At 42.7% G+C, this 19,731-nt stretch overlaps 1 protein-coding gene across 1 annotated transcript in view; it reads left to right on the plus strand.

Moving 5' to 3' along the window:
• The window catches only part of MAP3K15 (mitogen-activated protein kinase kinase kinase 15), a 119,754-nt gene that overhangs the window by 50,044 nt on the left and 49,979 nt on the right, over positions 1-19,731 (plus strand). The window contains exons 4-6 of the mRNA XM_060182930.1: positions 2,015-2,208; positions 5,030-5,198; positions 7,385-7,491. Of these exons, the coding sequence (XP_060038913.1) occupies positions 2,015-2,208; positions 5,030-5,198; positions 7,385-7,491 (470 nt within the window). The remainder of the gene's footprint in view (positions 1-2,014; positions 2,209-5,029; positions 5,199-7,384; positions 7,492-19,731) is intronic.

Genomic DNA, 19,731 nt, shown 5'->3' on the forward strand with positions numbered 1-19,731 from the left:
TCAGTAGCATGGCTTTCTTGTCTAGATGAGAAAGAAACTGGACTCTAAATTTGTCAGAATCTTACTTTGCTGGGCAATTGGAATCTGGCTTTGAGAATCTGAAGATATGCCAGAAAGGACAGGAAGAAGTCGGATGAATTGTTTCTGTAGCAATTTGTGGATGAGAATTTTCAGAATGCCACTATCTCAGAACAAACAGAAGCTTTGGGAAAACTACCATACTGAGAAACTTGTTTCAAATACATACTGACATGCATTTTAAAGATGTTTTCCTTTGGAATAAGATTTGCTTATACAAAGACAGGTGGCGATTTCTGTCCTTCTGGTTGCTTTAGGGTTCCTTTGTTCCTCTTCCTCTAAGTCCTTGAGGTGTGCAGTAAGGTCGTTCATTTGAGCTTCTTCTCAAGGATAGACCACATGTTAGGCCACAAAGACAGCATCAATAAATTCAAGAGCATTGAAATCATCCCAAGTATCTTCTCAGACCACAGTGGAGTAAAACTAACATTTAACAACAAACAGAAAATTATTAAAAGTCACAGAATTTGGAAACTAAACAACATACTCCTTAAGAACCACTGGGTCAGAGACTCACTCAAGCAGGAAATTCAAATGTTCCTGGAAACAAATGAAAATGAAGGCACAACCTATCTTTCTGAGTTAATGAGTTTTTTTTCCTTTTTTTTTTACTTCAACTTAGAAGAAGCCTTACCTCTTATTGGACTTCTCATTATTGGATAAAGTGTGCATTTCATAGTTATATCTGCATTATGACAAAATGTCTAAATAAGTCTTTTAGTTTAGCTTAGCTTAGTTTAGAAAATTAGGGGAAGAAAGCATATGTTACCATGTACAAGGACCTAGTAAGCCCTGTAGGAGGGAAGCTTCACAAATGGTGGAGCAATGCTGAAGCTGTCTCTTTCTCTCTTCCTCTCTATTTCTCTTCTTTATGAGAAAAGAAAGAGGAAAAGAAGAAAATCATAACCAGGAACAGTGACATTGCTGTGCAGTACTGAACCCCAGCCATATACTGGAGACATAATAATAATATGATGATGATGATGATGATGTTCTCATAAGAATGTATTTTAACCCTTCAAGGTACTAAGTGTTGAACATGAACTTAATGACCTTTAAAGGCTATTTATGCTTTACAAGGGATCACAGTTTATAATCAAATTAATAATTGTTCCGTAGAAAAATACTATTTTACCCAAGTATTATCTGATAACAGAAAAAGCAAATACTTTTCAAAGTATTTCCAAGTCTAATCATATTTATTGTTCCATGAAAAATTTTTCACTAAAAGAAATTTTTAAAAATTTCTTTATTGGGGAATTAATGGTTTACATTCAACAGTAAATACAATAGTTTGTGCATGCATAGCATTCCCCAGTTTCCCATTTAACAATACAACCTCCACTATGTCATTTATCATCCTTCATGGACCTGTATTCTCCCCACCCACCCACCCCAGAGTCTTTTACTTTGGTGCGATATGTCAATTTCAGGTTCTAATTGTGTTTTCTTTTCTGATCATCTTGACTAAAAAAACAAAATTTATAACAGTTCCCACACAATTAAATTATTAGGTAATGTCTCTTTTCCTTCTGTGCCAAAAGAAAACAAGCCTTTGCATGGCAATCCTTGGTTATTGGTGGGTATAAAACCCTCTGATCTGAAGGGCACATAAGGAAGCTGTGTGATTTCTAAGCCCTTCAAAGCCTGAAATCTCTGCCAGTGATGTGCAGAGACCTAGATGGATTGCTTCAGCATTGGAGACCTAACTGTTGCTGTACAGCTATAGGTTAAGCTTGTGAAATTGAGTGGTTTCCTGTTCATGTCTGATAGGCTCATATTCAGATTGCACAAGTTGTTGTTCATACTCAAACATTTTCTCCTCCCCTGTCCCACCAGGGTCCATCCACCTGCCCAAATCTGCAGCTATACTTCTGAAGCAAGTGTTTTGTAGAACAGTTTCTTTCTTTCTTTCTTTTTTACCCCTCCTCCCCAGGCATCTAGTGGAAATTATTACTTCATCCCATACATCGTGACTCCATGTGCTGATTATTTTTGCTGCGAGAGTGATGCCCAGAGGCGTGCTTCAGAGTACATGCAGCCCAACTGGGATAGCATCCTGGGCCCCCTATGTGTGCCACTGGTGGACAGGTTTGCAAGCCTCCTCAAGGACATCCACGTGACTTCCTGGTAATCCCCACTAGCTACCAGCAACCATAGGAGCTTCACCAAAAAATTTCCCCTCAGCGTTCATATTGGCAGTGTACCCTCCAGGGACCAGTGTGAGGTGGGCAAAATAGCTCACCGGGACAGTGTGCCTGCTTCGTGCACCTGACCCCAGATTCAAGCCCAGCCTCCACCTCACTGGAGGAAGCTTCCGTGATGTGCTATCTTCCTCCCCTCCTCCCCGTCTGTCAAAAAAAAAAAATTAGCTCAAAATAGTGAAGCCCCAGCAGTGAAAAAGTCATATTGTCCAGAGAATGGTCAATTCTAGCCAATCTTTTGTAAGATTTCTTTAATAAGAAAAACCAAATTGTTACTCTGACATATGTGATACCATGGATCAAACTTGGACCTCATGCAGTCCTGTGTGCTGCCACTGAGACACCTCTCCAGCCACACAGCTAATCATTTGAAGTCGTCCTCTGTTGCCCTTTGCTACCTCACTCAGATGATTGAGGCATTGGGGAGTCAGGAGAGAGCCTGTGTCTGGTGCTGACTCCCTGTGTGACCTTGATAAATAATGGGTCTTCTCTAGCTTTCTCATCTGAAACACAATGAAGTAGAATCACTGAATTTTTTTTAACACTCTTTCAATCCTGAGACATTGTTTCAAGATCATTTCTGAGTACTGTGTACTCTACCTGGCCCTTATCAGTAGATGATATTGTTGAAGTGCCTCAACAAGGTCAGTCTGACCATAAATTATTATTCTAGGAAAGTCTGTATGCATTAAGTCAAGCTGAACCACCCAAACTTTGAGTGTGCTGTGTTCTTGGCACACTTATGCCAGCCACAATATAGAATGCTGATTCAGAGGTGCACATGTTTGGGTTGGAGTCCTGGCTACACAACTTCTTGCTGTGTAGCCTTGTAAAATTCAACTCGCCTCCTTGAACCTCGGAGCTCAGGAAAGTGTATCTTTGGTCTGTCTCTCAACAGCAGAGCACATGCCTTCCATGAATGAGGCCCTGGCTTTCATCCCGGCACCACATAAACACAAAAAACAAAACAAAAAAAAGAAACCATATTTCTTTTTTCTTTTTCTTTCTTATTTATTTTTTTTAACTCCAGGGTTATTGCTGGGGCTTGAATCCACTGTTCCTGGAGGCTGTTTTCCCCTTTTATTGCCTTTGTTGTTTATTGTTGTTGTTAGTGCTATCATTGTTGTTGGATAGGACAGAGAGAAATTGAGAGAGGAGGGAAAGACAGGGAGAGAAAGATACTTGCAGACCTGCTTCACCACTTGTAAAGTGACCCCCCTGTGAGTGAGGAGCCAGGGGTTTGAACCGGGATCCTTACACTGGTCCTTGCACTTTGCACCGTGTGCGCTTAACCCGCTGTGCTACCGCCCAGCTCCAGAAACCATATTTCTAATGCTGCTATCTAAAAGTTGAAGGCATAAAAACTATTCTTTTTATTTTATTTTATTTTATTTTATTTTTTTTATAAAAACTATTCTACTTAACCAAAGGATCTAGCCATTTTGTGTACAGCCAATTTAAAGGATTTACTCCTGTAACTATGTCACAAGCAGAAGGATTTGTCCTTGCGAAACAAATGAAAATCCAAAGCTCTGGAGAAGTGATTTCTAGTGAAAAGTAAAGGACCATGCATCCCTCTTTAACTAGCCATGGCCTACTGAGCTGTGGAGCATTGCTGTTGTGGTATTGGATGAGGTACACACTTGTTAGCAGTCTATTATTGTTCTTTCCCATCACCTCAATTATGCATTAAATTTCTTCTACAGACTTCAATTAGAAATGAAAAGTGGAAAGCCATACATATGTGACCACATGCCAACATAGAAAACAAAGAGGAGGGGAGGCCAGGGAGACGGCTCAGTGAGTAGAGTGAAGGACTTAATATGCAAGGTCCTGGGCTTGATACCTGGTTCCACATATGCCACACTTTGTGTCCTCCTCCCCACCCCCCACGATTCTCCTCTCTTTCTCTGTAAGGAAGGTGAGAGAGGGAAGGACCTCTTGTGACATATTTCTGGAAAGCCTCATTCAGTTACACCTTGCTAACTAGTACTGCAGAATGATTATCTCAGTGAAGTTTAAGAGGAAAGCTCTACTGATAACCTTTTAGGTCTAACGAGTTTCAAAAAAGAAACAAGTGTGAATAAAGTGCTTGAACTGCTTTCATACATCCCCATTGTCATCCAGATGTCCACATGAAGAAAGCATTATCTTTTACATGAGGAAGTGTTCTGGGAGTCGGAAATGACCAGAAGAGGGAGGGGCTCAAAGGCTCAAAAGCTCCTTAAGCTTCCAGGTGCTTGGGTCGTACTGGTAACACATCCAGTTTCCGACTCTAGAACCAACTGGGAAAAGCTTCATAGCTACTAGCTGAAAAGGTGATAGATTCATTTTCAAGATGTTGCCATTTTACTATGTTTCATCAGTTCTGGAGTTCTATTCGACTTCATTATTAAGTTAGTAGCAAGAGGGGGAGATGACTATCAGGACTGGTACCCTCTTGCTTTCTGTATTTGAAAATACCAGAGGAAGGGGGTGGATAGCCAGTTGCTGTGTCATCCAAGTACAGGTGGGGTCAGCTTTGAAAATATTTTCAAGGTTGTAGTGAAGAGATAGTTCTCTGTTACTGTTTCGTGTTCAGCTTTTCAAGAAGTGACTACAGAGTAGAACATGTCTCTCTCTTGCCTTATGCTGGGGGGCTCAGGTTTGGATTGAAGCCCCTTTGTGTTACTCACATCAGTGACAACTCCTAATACATTTGTTCCTTTAGATGTGACCAGAGTGTGTCTTGTGTTTCCCTTCCCCAGTACTTACTACAAAGAAACCTTGTTAAATGACATCCGGAAAGCCAGGGAGAAATACCAGGGTGACGAACTGGCAAAGGAACTCACTCGGATCAAACTACGCATTGACAACACGGAGGTTCTAAGCCCAGACATCATCATTAATCTACTGCTCTCCTACCGAGATATCCAGGTATGAAATTCCGAATCGAGACTAAATCTGTTCCTTAGCATGAGGGACTCCTCACATAGAGTGCTCTCAGCCTAGGTGTGAGGGAGCTGACTAACAGACGAGAAAGGCGTGTGGCGATGCCATCGGTCACCTAGTATACACACACAGTGTGATGACGCTGTTGAAGACCTTTTCATACTAGAAGACAACTCTAACAGAATCTCACAGTAAAGGGAACTTAAACATTGAACAAGTCTTACGTGCACTCTATTCTTGCCATTTCCCAAAGTCCTTTGCAGAGCCTAAATTCTTTCATCTCCACAAGCTCCACATGAGGAAACGGAGTCACAGAAAAGTTAAGGAGCCTTCTTGCAGTCACACTGTACTTGGGAAAGTCAGGCTTCAGACTAAGGCAACTGCTCCCATCGTCCTTGCTCTCCACTCTTCTGCTGTGCTAGTTACTTTAGGCCTTTGACACTTCTTTGTTTGTTACTGCCCATCAGTGGTAGGGAGAGTGGACATGTCAGAGGCACATCCAAGACCCAGGGATGCAGGCATTTCTTCTGTGACAGCTGCCAGAGGCTTCTGGAGAGTTTTTTTAAAACAGGCATGTGGCAAGAGGTTCCATGCATTGCCACTCTCCAAGTGTAATGCCTTCAACCATTTCTAAGAGGGCTTTGCCCTCTTTTCCTTTGGAGAAGCACAGGGTAATATAAACCTTACCTGCACAGTTCTAAAAAGCCATACTGGGGCTTTCTGGGCCCTGGTCTTTAAATATAAGTGAGACAATCATCCATTGATGAGCTGGGCTGAGAACAGAGACAACCACAGAGGAACTTAATGCCCCAGTGAAGAACAGACACAGGTGATTGATTTTAATAACAGATGCTATTAGGGATTATCATGACTAAGTCAAGCTCCATGGGACAAGGTAATGAGAACAACTATAATTTTAATGTGCTGGGACTCAGCCCAGAACCGTACACAACTGTGGAACCACTGAGCCACTTCTGCAGCATACTTTTACAATTGTGCGCACGCGTGCATGTGTACGTATATGTAAAGAGAAAGTAAGAGAAGAGGGGTGGGATGTGAAGGAGACCCCACAGCACCTCTCCATTACTCATGGAGGTCCCTTTGGTGCTGTCCATGGTGCTCACATGTAGTCCCAGGGATGGAACCAGGGACCTCATGCATGGTAAGACATGTGCCATACCCAGTGAGCCATATCCCAGCCTTAGAGAATGGCTTTCTATGAAGTTTTTCTTCCTGCATTGCTGACTTCCTTCTGTCATTGCCTCCAAGCACTTCATTTTTATAGCTGTCCACTCTTGGGTTCAGAGGTGAACCAGCAGCTTCTTGGATAAACTGCCTTCCCTTTCTTGGGGCAGCAGCATTGAGGTACATAAAGGAGGTGTGGGGGTTTGGTGGGAAATCCTCCTCCACTGACCGTTATTAGCTGTCGGTCAGGGGGGCAGGTGGTCACTGTTCACAGGGACCCTGTCTGAGATAGACTCCTCAGCAGTTTTTCCCTGCATGGTTATACAGTGGGAAGCAGTGGTTCTCAGCTGGGGTACATGTGACAATGCCTGGAGAATTTGGGGTTGTCACAGCTCAGGACTGTGGGGAGTATAACTGGCATCTAGTGGGTGCAGGCGAAACTTATAGTAATGCCCAGGAAGGTCCCCACAGCAAAGGCTGATCTGACCCCAGAATGCCAACAGCCCACAATTGAGAAACACTATTTTAGACTGACTTGATGACATCTTGCAAAATACAGACTGGCATGTGCCCACCTTTTCTGCAGGAAGTGATTTAAAGATTTTTGCTATGTTGATGTGCAGTTCCTTTAACCTACAGCTCTGCTGCTGGTGGGAACTCTCCTGCACTCAAAATCCAGTAGTGTTTCCTTACCTGCTGGGCTTATTCAATTTCTCTTACTGTCTTTGACTTGAACGTCTTTCCCTTGGTCCTTTTGTAGCCTCTGCTGCCAGGGATTCATTCTCTGTCTCCTCTCTCTCCTCTCTCATTCTTCTTGTCTTTTAAAACCGGCTTGTTTCTATTAAGGTCTATATGTAAATTGACGAAGCACTGTTGGTAGGGAAAGGCTTGTACTTAAATACTGCAGTTGTCTCATGTTTATAATTTGTTTCAAAAAAAATCTGAGAAAAGCAGTTTCCTCTTATCATGGGACCTCTTGCCAACAGGACTATGATGCAATGGTAAAGCTGGTAGAAACACTGAAAATGCTGCCTACATGTGACTTGGCTGACCAGCACAATATTAAATTCCACTATGCTTTTGCACTGAACAGGTAAGAATGGTGAAACATGTCCCTGGTAAATGCTGCCCACACCCTTCATCTAGTCTTCATGGAGTACAAGCAAGATTGTGTGTTAAATGGCAAGTTGACAAATGATTAAGACATGATTTGGGCCTTCAGGGTCTTTTTGGAATATATTTAACTGTGAGGTCAAGCCTGTAACTAAATTCTAATAGCTTCAAATGATAATTTTTTGTAATGATTTCATTTGTTTCTATGAGCACTGCTCACCTGTGGTATGTGGTGGTGCTGGGGCTTGGACCTTGGACCTCAGGCATGCAAGTCCTGTGCTATAACACTGAGAGATCTCCCCAGCCATGGATATCTTAATGAAAGTTTATCCAAAGTGCTACAGAAGCATAGCCAAGGGTGAAAGTCATTCTGCTTGAGAGTCTTAAAGAGGCATCTCTGGAGCCTTTGGGACTAGGTTTTGAAGCATTAGTCAGAACTGTCTTACGGGCAGAAGAAAGTGTCACATGATGGTGGTGAGACCATTCTAGTTGGCCAGAGCAGAAGCATGAGCATAGAACCCTTCATATACCTTCAAGGAACATCCTATGTGACTAGAACACGAGGTGCAAATGACCTCAGTATATACACTGAGAGTAAGTGCAATGGGTGGCATCATGTTTTGGAAAGACCTTGAATATATGACTAAGGGCTTGTTGGTACCTTTAGGCCATACAAGACTATTTTGAGCAATTAGGGTTGGCATTATCTAGTAGGAAAAGAGAGTATTATATCCACAGACTGGTATAATCTCAAATTGAGATTTGAGAATTTCTTGCCAGCAAACCATGAACCTCAAGAACTTAGAGGTATTAGCTAAGATGCTGTAACTAAGAGACCCCAAATGCATTGCTGTCCAGAAGTGAGTGGGTCAGGTTGATGGCATAGCATTAGTTGTTGAGGGACCCAACATTGGACTGTTGTGTAGCTCTTTCATTTCTGAGTGCTATCCTTTTCATAGTTCAGCTGGTTTCCTGGTACTCTGTATTCTGGCCTTTGAAACAGAGAAAGACAAGAGCTCAGGGCAAGGAAATGCCTTTAAAGCAGGTAGAACTGGTAGTGCCACATAGACACATTTTCTGCTGGGGAGACCTCAGCCACAAAACCCCAACCAGATATAAGAAAATGCGGTAACTGTAGTCTATGGCTGGACAACCATTTGCTCACCCAAACTCCAACTGTGGATTTGGAGGATAACTAGGAGTTTGCTGTATTGGACCTTACAAAATCTCAAGTTGCCTACATGTTGTCTTTCTTCAGTCTCTCTTCTCCCCCTGAATAGGACGTTGAGAAGGGGAACACATTAGGTGAGAATGGTGAGAACTGTGGCCAGGTACTCTTCTGATTGGCCCTGTCTTCTGCCAGAGCCGGGAATTAGTTGTATCAAATTATGTAGCCAAAAAAATCTCCAGAAGCCCCCACACCTGTGGACATCTAATCTTTGACAAAGGGGCTCAGACTATTAAATGGGGAAAGCAGAGTCTCTTCAACAAATGGTGTTGGAAGCAATGGGTTGAAACATGCAGAAGAATGAAACTGAACCACTATATTTCACCAAATACAAAAATAAATTCCAAGTGGACCAAGGACTTGGGTGTTAGACCACAAACTATCAGATACTTAGAGGAAAATATTGGCAGAACTCTTTTCTGCATAAATTTTAAAGACATCTTCAATGAAACAAATCCAATTACAAAGAAGACTAAGGCAAGTATAAACCTATGGGACTACATCAAATTCAAAAGCTTCTTCACAGCAAAAGAAACCACTACCCAAACCAAGAGACCCCTCACAGAATGGGAGAAGATCTTTACATGCCATACATCAGATAAGAGTTTAATAACCAACATATATAAAGAGCTTGCCAAACTCAACAACAAAACAAATAACCCCATCCAAAAATGGGGGGAGGACATGGACAGAATATTCACCACAGAAGAGATCCAAAAGGCGAGAAACACATGAAAAAATGCTCCAAGTCTCTGATTGTCAGAGAAATGCAAATCAAGACAACAATGAGATACCACATTACTCCTATGAGAATGTCATACATCAGAAAAGGTAACAGCAGCAAATGCTGGAGAGGGTGTGGGGTCAAAGGAACCCTCCTACACTGCTGGTGGGAATGTCAATTGGTCCAGCCTCTGTGGAGAACAGTCTGGAGAACTCTCAGAAGGCTAGAAATAGACCTACCCTATGATCCTGTAATTCCTCTCCTGGGCATATATCCTAAGGAATCCAACATATCCATTCCAAAAAGATCTGTGTACACATATGTTCTTGGCAGCACAATTTGTAATAGCCAAAACCTGGAAGCAACTCAGGTGTCCAACCACAGATGAGTGGCTGAGCAAGTTGTGGTCTATATATACAATGGAATACTACTCAGCTATCAAAAATGGTGACTTCACCGTTTTTAGCCAATCTTGGACCTTGAAAAAAATCATGTTGAGTGAAATAAGTCAGAAACAGAAGGATGAATATGGGATGATCTCACTCTCAGGCCGAAGTTGAAAAACAAGATCAGAAAAGAAAACACAAGTAGAACCTGAAATGGAATTGGCGTATCGCACCAAAGTAAAAGACTCTGGGGTGGGTGGTTGGGGAGAATACAGGTCCAAGAAGGATTCAGAGGACCTAGTGGGGGTTGTATTGTTATATGGGAAACTGGGGAATGTTATGCATGTACAAACTATTGTACTTACTGTTTAGTGTAAAACATTAATTCCCCAATAATAAAAAAAAATCTCCAGGAGGCCATGCAAAGGGGGTTCTGACTTCCTGAGCCCTCTGTGGCCACTGTATTCACAGGGAATGCATAAAGCAAGGGTTGCAGATGGACCTGCAAAAGGGGATTCATTTTCTGTTTTTGTTTTTCAGGTTTTTAAAAAATATTTATTCCCTTTTGTTGCCCTTGTTGCTGTTATTGTTATTGTTGTCATTGCTGCTGTTGTTGGATAGGACAGAGAGAAGTTGAGAGAGGAGGGGAAGATAGAGAGGGGAGAGAAAGATAGACACCTGCAGACCTGCTTCACTGCTTGTGAAGTGACTCCTCTGCAGGTGGGGAGCCGGGGGTTACCTGAGCTATTTTTTAAATTAATATTTCCATTTCACAGAGGCTTTTCTTCAGCAGCTGGTTTGGTCTTCAGATTGTGGGTTTGCCACTGGCAACACCTGCAGGAGAACAACAATAGGCCCTGGTTCCTGGATTCTCACAACACATAGGAAATCACATCTTTCTTTTGTATTGAAGTAAAATGCACAGGCAGTGAAATGCATAGATGACAATCACATGCCATCGGCACTCTCTATCTGTGGGTTGCATATCCTTGAAATCCACCAACCACAGATGACAAATACATACAGTGTAGTAGGTCTGTGGTGGTTGTGTTAGTAGTGAACATGTATAGACTTTCTTGTTATTTGAACAAGGTATCACTGCTATGTAACTAGCATGTACATTGTTTACTTAGTATAAGTAATCTAGATAAGAGGCAAAGTATCTATGAGGATGTACATAGGTTATAGGTAAATAATGACTATTTTATATGCTAAGACTCCAACATTTGCTAATGTTGGCATCTGCAAGGAGTCCTGGAATTAATTGCTCCCTTGGGCTTAAGGAGAGATGGAGTTAATTCTGTGAGTCTTGATAAACACCCCATCGCAATAGAAACGTATCTCCACCTCTTTATAAAGTCCCCCTATGCCCCTTTGCAGACAATCCCTCAGCCATCTCCCCTCCACAACAAACCACGGTTGCAACATCTGTCTCCACAGATCAGTTTTTCTGTCCTTGAACTTCATGGAAACAGACTACACATGAGGTGCCCCTTTGTGTCCGGCTTCCTTCAGTCAATAATGAGTTTGGGAGATGGAGTCATGCTGTTGGGTGTATTCTTCTTTCTTTCTTTTTTTCTAATTTCTTTATTGGGGGATTAATGTTTTACAGTTGACAGTAAATACAATAGTTTGTATATGCATAACATTTCTCAGTTTTCCACATAACAATACAACCCCCACTAGGTCCTCTGTCATCCTTTTCCAGGGATGTATTATTCATTCATTCTGGTTGCTGAGGAATATTTCTTTTTTTTTAAATTTACTTCTTTATTGGGGAATTAATGTTTTACATTCAACAGTAAATACAATAGTTTGTACATGCATAACATTCCACAGTTTCCCATTAACAATACAACCCCCACTATGTCATTTATCATCCTTCATGGACCTGTATTCTCCCCACCCAACTGAAGAATATTTCATTGCATAATATGCTGCTGTTTGCTCGCCCATTTTATGACTGCTAGATCTTTTAGATAACTTGTAGTTTGGTGATTTTTTAAAAAGATTTAAAAGATATTTATTTATTCCCTTTGTTGCCCTTGTTGTTTTATTGTTGTAGTTATTGTTGTTGATGTCGTTGTTGTTGGATAGGACAGAGAAATGGAGAGAGGAGGGGAAGATAGAGGGTGAGAGAAAGATAGACACCTGCAGATCTGCTTCACCATCTGTGAAGTGACCCCCCCCCCCTGCAGTTGGGGAGCTGGGGGCTCGAACCGGGATCCTTAACGCCAGTCCTTGCGCATTGTGCCTTGTGCGCTTAACGTGCTGCGTTTCCGCCCGACTCCCTAGTTTGGTGATTCTAAGAGCTGGTGCTTCTGTGAACATTACTGTGCATAATGTTTGTGTCTGTATGGACACATGCATACACTGACTCTAGTAGACATCTGAAAATTGGGGCAGTCAGAATTTCTGTTCTGTTGGTAACACGGTCTTTGTGAAAATGTGCCTCTCATGTCTCTAGTGGTCTTGAAGCTAAGCAGCCCAAGGCAGAATGTATTAGGGCATCTGCATTAAGCCTGAAAATCTAAAGAAAGAACAAAACCTGTAACACTCGAGTGTCATTAGGATAAAGGATAAAGACAAGTAGATGCCATTGAATTCCATCTCATTAAATGGTGAAGTTCCTAGAAGACTACCTCACACGCCACACCTGCTGTAAAAAAAAGTTTGTAAAATTAAGAGTGCCAAAAGAAAAAAAATTTAAGAGGGCCATTTAAATCACTCCTTGCCTTGTCTTTTCCCTGATGGAGTAGAGGTAACAGTTGCTCAGTGAAAACAAACAATTCAGTTATCCTCCACTCAAAGCAATAAAAGAATAAAACAAAAATTGAAATGGAAAGTCACTAGTTAGATGGGTGTGGCGGTATGAGGCAATTCTGAGTTGGTGACATTTCCTCCTTCCAGGAGGGTAGAACTCCTGGGACTGCAAACCAGAGAGCCTCCTTTCTGTTTGATGATGGGTCCTTTCCTTTGAGTCTTTACGTGTCTCCTAGACTATGACTCTGTATTGTAAGCCAAGCAGAGCCCTTTGCATTGAGAACCTCATTTTCTCCAGCCATCTGGGACCTTCTATAGAATTGCAGTATGTGCAATTTCACATCTTTGCCTTGGGCATAAGTTGACCAGATGTCAGCAGAGTCACAGTAGGGTGTGTGGTATTAAGTACACTTTTAAGGAAGTTTCTAGAGTTACCTTATGTCTATAAAGAGGAATAAAGTGGTAGACAAATAATGGATTTTCCCACTTTATAGTTGACCTTTAACTCTTAGGGAGCATGGAGCAAAACATGGCCATCAATTAGTTACAAAAGGTTGGCAGTAATGCGTGCTGAGTGACCCTCGAATGGCAGGGGCTCCTTGTTATTGGGGACGCTGGCTGAGTTGACACGTTTTTTCCTGATAACTTGCACTTCACTGCATTCAGAAGGCCATTCAAAGCTACCTCAAGTTTCCATGCAACAGTTTATTTTCACTGTTGGCCTGTCAATGGTAGGGAATCCTTTCCGAGCAGTTGTTACTAGCTGTTACTGTCACAGACAGAACTTTATTATATATGCTAATGTAGTCAGAAGATTCTGACCATGGATTCAGGCAGCAGGCAGAAGGATCAAATGGTCTGGAAGAAGAATATTAGACTCAGAGTTTTAGGTTAAAAACAAGAAAACAAAACTTGCCTGTTGCAGAGTTGGTGCGTACTCACACCCTGCTCCTTGCCACTTGAGGTCAAGCCTCCCAAGCCTAGCAAAATTTAACTGATTGACTTACTCAGCAAGGAGAGGGGACACGGACTGCATGAGAGACTTATTGGAATATTTGATGTGGTCACTCTGTAAATTAAGGGAAGTGGTAAAGGAAGATACTTTGTGCTAGGAGTGAACTCAAGATGGGTGACTGGTGTCAGATACCCTCAAAACATGTGCAGGGTGCAGGGGGGCAGTAGGAGACAGTTTCTGGATCCTGCTGGAGACAGTGGGGTGCAGGCCTGTTCCAGAAGCTACAGCAGTCACTTCAGTCTCAGTTACCTAGTAGGTCACCAGCCTGATGGGGGGACACGCCTTCAGCTCCTTGTCCCTGGAATGACCACTGGCTTCCACTTGTCTCTTCTGTTGATGTTCACTGCTCCATAGCTCTGTCTTGATCCTTTTATGTGGTGCTGGGGGATAAACCCAGGGTCTTTTGCATGTGTACTACTGCTGAGTAGACTCCCAAGCCCAAACTCTTAAAAATTCTCTGTACTGGGGACCAGGCGGTAGCACAATGGGTTAAGCACACATGACACGAAATGCAAGGACCCACATAAGGATCCTGGTTCAAACCTCCAGCTCCCCACCTGTGGTGGGGGGGAAATCACTTCAGTGGTGGTGAAGCAGGTGTGCAGGTGTCTGTCTTTCTCTCCCTTTCTCTGTCTTCCCCTCTTTTAATTTTTCTCTGTCCTATCCAGCAACAACCACAGCAATAACAGCAACAACAAAAAGGGTGACAAGGGCAACAAAATGGGAAAGATGGCCACCAGGAGCAGTGGATTTATAGTACAGGCACCAAGCCCCCAGCGATAACCCTGGAGGCAAAAAATAAATAAATAAATAAATAAATAAATAAATAAATAAATAAATAGTTCTCTGTACCTGAGAGGGAAGAGTAGGGAGACAGAGACCACCACGCATGAAGTTCCCTTAGTGCTGTCTAGCCGTGGTGCTCCCACATGTGGTACTGGAGGTTGAGCCCAGGGCCTTCTAGGGCCTTCTGCACCATAAGACATGCACTGTACCCACTGAGCTATTATTGCCAAGCCCCTTGCTGTCTTAATTTGTACATTTACATGGTCTCACTCTTTCGACATATTTGTCAAAAGTAGAAAAAATATGCCACCTCCCCACTTTGGTGAATTTGTTTCTAGAGACCTAAAAGTGTGTTGTAAGAGGAGGATTTGCATTTGTACTGATTGTTATACTGGGGGCGAAAAGAAACACAGAACTTATGGACTTAGAGGAAACCTTTTTTCTTTCTTTCTTTCTTTCTTTTTTTTTTTGCCTCCAAGGTTATCACTGTAGCTCAGTGCTGTCACTCCTGGTGGCCATTTTTTCTTTTTATTTATTTGTTTATTTATTTTATTGTATAGGACATAGAGAAATTGAAAGGGAAGAGAGAAATAGGAAGAGAGAAAGAGAGACACCTACAGACCTGCCTTATCACTTGTGAAGCTTCCCCTTGCAGGTGGGGAGCCAGGAGCTTGAACCTGGATCCTTACACGGGTCCTTGCATTCAGTACAATATGTGCTTAACTGGGTGTGCTACTTTCTGGCCATTGAGGAAATCTTCTAATCCAAACCTTTTCTTTTGGAAAAGAGGCCAGAGCCAGCAGGAACACGACCTGACTGGTAGGTCTGCTTTCCTGTGAGAATGGACCCCCAGGTTCATCCCAACACCCAACTGCATTGAAGGGAGCTTCAGTGGTATGGTGCCTTTCCCCCTTTCTCTAAGTCTTTATTTTTATTTATTTATTTATTTATTTATTTATTTATTTATTTATTGCCACCAGGGTTATCACCAGGGCTCAGTGCCTGCATGTCAGTTGTACCATTCCTGGTGGCCTGTTTTTGTTTGTTTTCCTTTTTCTTTATTGTTAGAGACAGAGAGAAACGGAGAGAGGAGGACACCAGCAGCACTGTTCTGCCACTTGTGATGCTCCCCACATCTCCACAGGTGGGGGCCAGGGGCTTGAACCTAGGTCTTTATGCAGGGTGACTTGTGCACTCTACCATGAACCCCCCAGAACCAACAATAGCAGATCACAAAGAGGCAAAAAAAAAAAAAGAAAAGAAATGAAGTCGGGGCACACCTGGTTGAGCGCACAAGTTACAATGCTCAGTGACCTGGGTTCGAGCTCCTGGCCCCCACCTGCAGAGGGAAAGCTTTGCAAGTGGTGAAGCAGGGCTGCAGGTGTCTCTCTCTGTCTCTCTCCCTATCACCTCCTTCCCTCTTGATTTCTGCCTGTCTCTAGCCAATAAATAAAGAAAAAAATATTTTAAAAAATGAAGTCAAGGACACAAAATATAATAGCTGATAAGAAGGACATCTGGGAGCAGAAACCTCTAATTTAAGCATAGTATTTTGTGTGCACAAATTTAACAATATTGTGGCATATTCATTAAACCACTTCCCCTAAAACTCTGCCTTTTGAAAGTTCAGTTGCCTGAAAGACAACCCACTTCCATAATAGATAATTAGTTTACTTTAGATAGAGGTAGAAAAGCAGAGAGAATATGAACAAGACCACAGCACCCAAGCTTCCTTCAATGTGGTGGAGGCTGGCTCGAACCTGGGTCATACTCAGCAGCCTCCTTAGTCCAACTTCATAGTTAAGGGAGGGAGACAAAAGAGGAAATGCACCTCAGTGCTACTCCACCATCCATGGAGCTCCTTCTGGTGCCATCCATGGTGCTCCCATGTGGTGGAGGGGCTTAAACTCTGGGCTTCAAACGTGGTAAAGTAACATTCTATCAGGTGCATTATCCCCAAGCTATAATGCATAATTTTACTCCCCTCCCCCTAAAAACATTTTGAGAAATGAATTATTTGTGCCTGAAAAAGATTTATCCTAAGGACTAATCATTTCCATCTGCCCTTGGTCTGGGAGATAGTGCAGTGGATAAAACACTGACTCTCAAGCATTTCCATCTGCCCTTTCTTGTGTATTTCCCAGGTCAGCTTCCTCCTTTCATCCCTCCTGCATTTGTTGGCTTAATCACGTGGCAGTGAAAAGGCTTTGTGCTAAGAGTGAATTCAAGACAGGTAACTGATGTCAGTGAGTGGTTAAAAAAATACATTCAGGGGTCAAGCAACAGCGTAGTGGGTTAAGCGTACATGGCGCAAAGCGCGAGGACCGGCATAAGGATCCCGGTTCGAGCCCCCAGCTCCCCACCTGCAGGGAAGTTGCTTCACAGGCTGTGAAGCAGGTCTGCAGGTGTCTGTCTTTCTCTCCTCCTCTGTCTTCCCCTCCTCTCTCCATCTCTCTCTGTCCTATGTAACAACGACAGCAATGATAAACAAGCAGGGCAACAAAAGGAAAAAAATAGCCTCCAGGAGCAGTGGATTCCTTACCGAGCCCCCAGCAATACCCTGGAGGCAAAAAAAAAAAAACATTCAGGGCTGGGGTGATCGTTGAACATGCTATAGCACAGACATTTATGCCTGAGACCTCCCAAGACCACAGGGTCAATCCCCAGCATTACCTTATGCCAGAGCTTACCAGTGATCTGGTCGTCTCTCTCCTTCCCCTTATAATAAATAAATCTATCTTTAAAAAAAAAAACATTCACTCATGTATATACACTACCAACGACCTTCAGACAAATTGTGCTGCAGTAGACTGCATTGATTTTTGGCACTGCTAGGTGGCTCTGTAGTGCAATGGATAGCGCATTGGACTTCTAGTGATTTTTGGCACTGCTGCTATTCAGGCTATTACAGTGCCAGAGGAGAGGGGACCCTTTATGAGGAATTGTCTTGAAGAGCCAGCTTCCATGGCATCCAATAAGCATCATCGCCGTGGACTTTGAGGCAAACATTTGAATATGAATTTCCAGATCCTTTACTAAAGTACTGGGGCTGGAGTCAGTGTGCTAAACCTGTCAAAGCTTTCGTTTCTTCATCTGCTGACACCAACCACGTGGTTGAAGGTGAGTGAAATATTCTGGTGTGAAGCAGATGCTTGGCTGTGAGTGTCACTGTGTAGATTCACTACCCACATTTTTAACAAGTATGAGAGAACTTCTGACCATCTCCAAATATCAACTACTAGCAAGATAGAGACTTGCCACCACAGAAGTTTTTATTTTCCCTCCATCACTGGGGCTTCACTTAAGGCTGACTTTTGCAGACAGAGAGAGGCAGAGAGAGAGAGAGCACTGAAGTTTCCTTCAGTGTAGTGAGGGCCAGGCTTGAACCTGGGTCTATGTGAGATATTTTGGCAGCCCAGGTTTTTTTTTTATCTTTTTAAAATGTTTTTATTTCCTTTTGTTGCCCTTGTTTTATTGTTGTAGTCATTGTTGGATAGGACAGAAATGGAGAGAGGAAAGGAAGACGGGGTAGGGGGAGAAAGATAGACACCTGCAGACCTGCTTCACAGCCTGTGAAGCAACTTCCCTGCAGGTGGGGAGCCAAGGGCTCGAACTGGGATCCTTACACCAGTCCTTGAGCTTCGCGCTACCTGTGCTTAACCCGCTGCGCTACCGCCTGACTCCCTGTGTTTTTTTTTTTTTTTAAGTACTCATTTATTTTGTGAGAATGCCCAGAGCACCCTTCAGCTGAGCTGGGAATTGAACCTGTGTCTCAGGGTGCAAGTCCCATATCCTACCCAATCAGCCATTCCCCCAGCCCCAGAGAAAATAACTGAAGAAATTCCATAAAGAAGAAAAATGATGAGTAATGTTAGCTCACAAACATTGCTGGAAAAAGTTTGTTTCTCTGAGGTAAGTTTTTTGAATGGTTATTGATGTAGATATTTGTGCAAAAGCAAGTTTGTCAAAAATTCCCTGTTGATTACTCCATAGCAGCTTTCTCAATGGGTGCTATTGGCTTGGGGCCGTTGACTTCTGTGTTGGGAGGTTAGGCACTAGGGGGTGTTTGGCAATAAGATCACCATCTCTACCCACTCAAGGCCAGTACTCCCCTCCCCTCCCCTCAGTTGTGACACACTTGATCCCAGACACTAACTTCCCCAGAGGACAAAATTAGCCTTCTTTGAAACCATTGCTGTACAAGGGGGCAGTGAGCATGTGAGAAGATGGTCCAACCATGGTGCTTTGATTGATGGTCCAGTCATGGGCCAACATCATGATGGTGACCAGGTAATTGACTCATGAACTGGAGCCTGAGTCTATTCATTTTCAGGTAGAGGTGCTGATGTTGATGGTGTGATTACATCAGACACTATATGCAAATGGCCTACACAACCCTTGGCAGCAGGAAGGCAGTTGTTAAAAGTTCAGTCCTTTTTGCCTTATGTATGACCCAGGTTTGAGCCTTGTCCCCACTGCATTGAAGGAAGCTTTGGTATTGTGGTTTCTTTTGTTCTCTCTATGCCTGTCTCTAAAAATAAATAAAGTCCCTCCTGCATTAGTCCCCCTATTTGGACTTAATTCAGATGGGGAGGTTGCCTTATGCCATATAAAATGATTATAAAATCACTGTCAAAATCCCAGTGAAATTTCTAACAGTAATAGGGAGAGAAAAAAAAAACCCTAAAATTCATGTAGAGCCACAAAAGGTTCCAGATAGTAAAAACAATATTACAAAAAGCAGCAAGACTGAAGGTGTCATGTATACTGATTTGAAGCTGTATTATCACAAAGCTGTCATCAGAAATATGACACTGGCATAAAACAGACACACAGACCAGCAGAACAGAATAGATTGGCTAGCAATGAACGTACATGTACAGTCATTTGATTGGGCAAGGGCCCAAATTTCGTACCATTGGGAGAACTAAGTCTTCACATGCAAACAAATCAAATTTGGGCCTTTATCTTAAGTTGAACAAGAAAATGAACTGGAAATGGACAATAGACTTAAATATAGCACCTGAAACCATAAACTTGTAGAAGAAAATGGGGAAAGCCACTTGACATTGGTCTTGAAACTGAGCATGGGAAAATATAGCAAAATTTTGTGGGACTACAGAATTATGCATGGCCAAGGAAATGATGAGCAAAAAGGAAAAGCCAACTGTGGAATGGGACAAAAAAGTTTTTAAACCATATATGTGATAAGAAACGTCCAACATAGGGAATCGGGCAGTAGCGTAGTGGGTTAAGCGTAGGTGGTGCAAAGCACAAGGACCAGTGTAAGGATCCTGGTTTGAGCCCCTGGCTCCTCA

This window comes from Erinaceus europaeus, chromosome X (assembly GCF_950295315.1).
Source record: "Erinaceus europaeus chromosome X, mEriEur2.1, whole genome shotgun sequence".
Lineage (NCBI taxonomy): Eukaryota > Metazoa > Chordata > Mammalia > Eulipotyphla > Erinaceidae > Erinaceus > Erinaceus europaeus.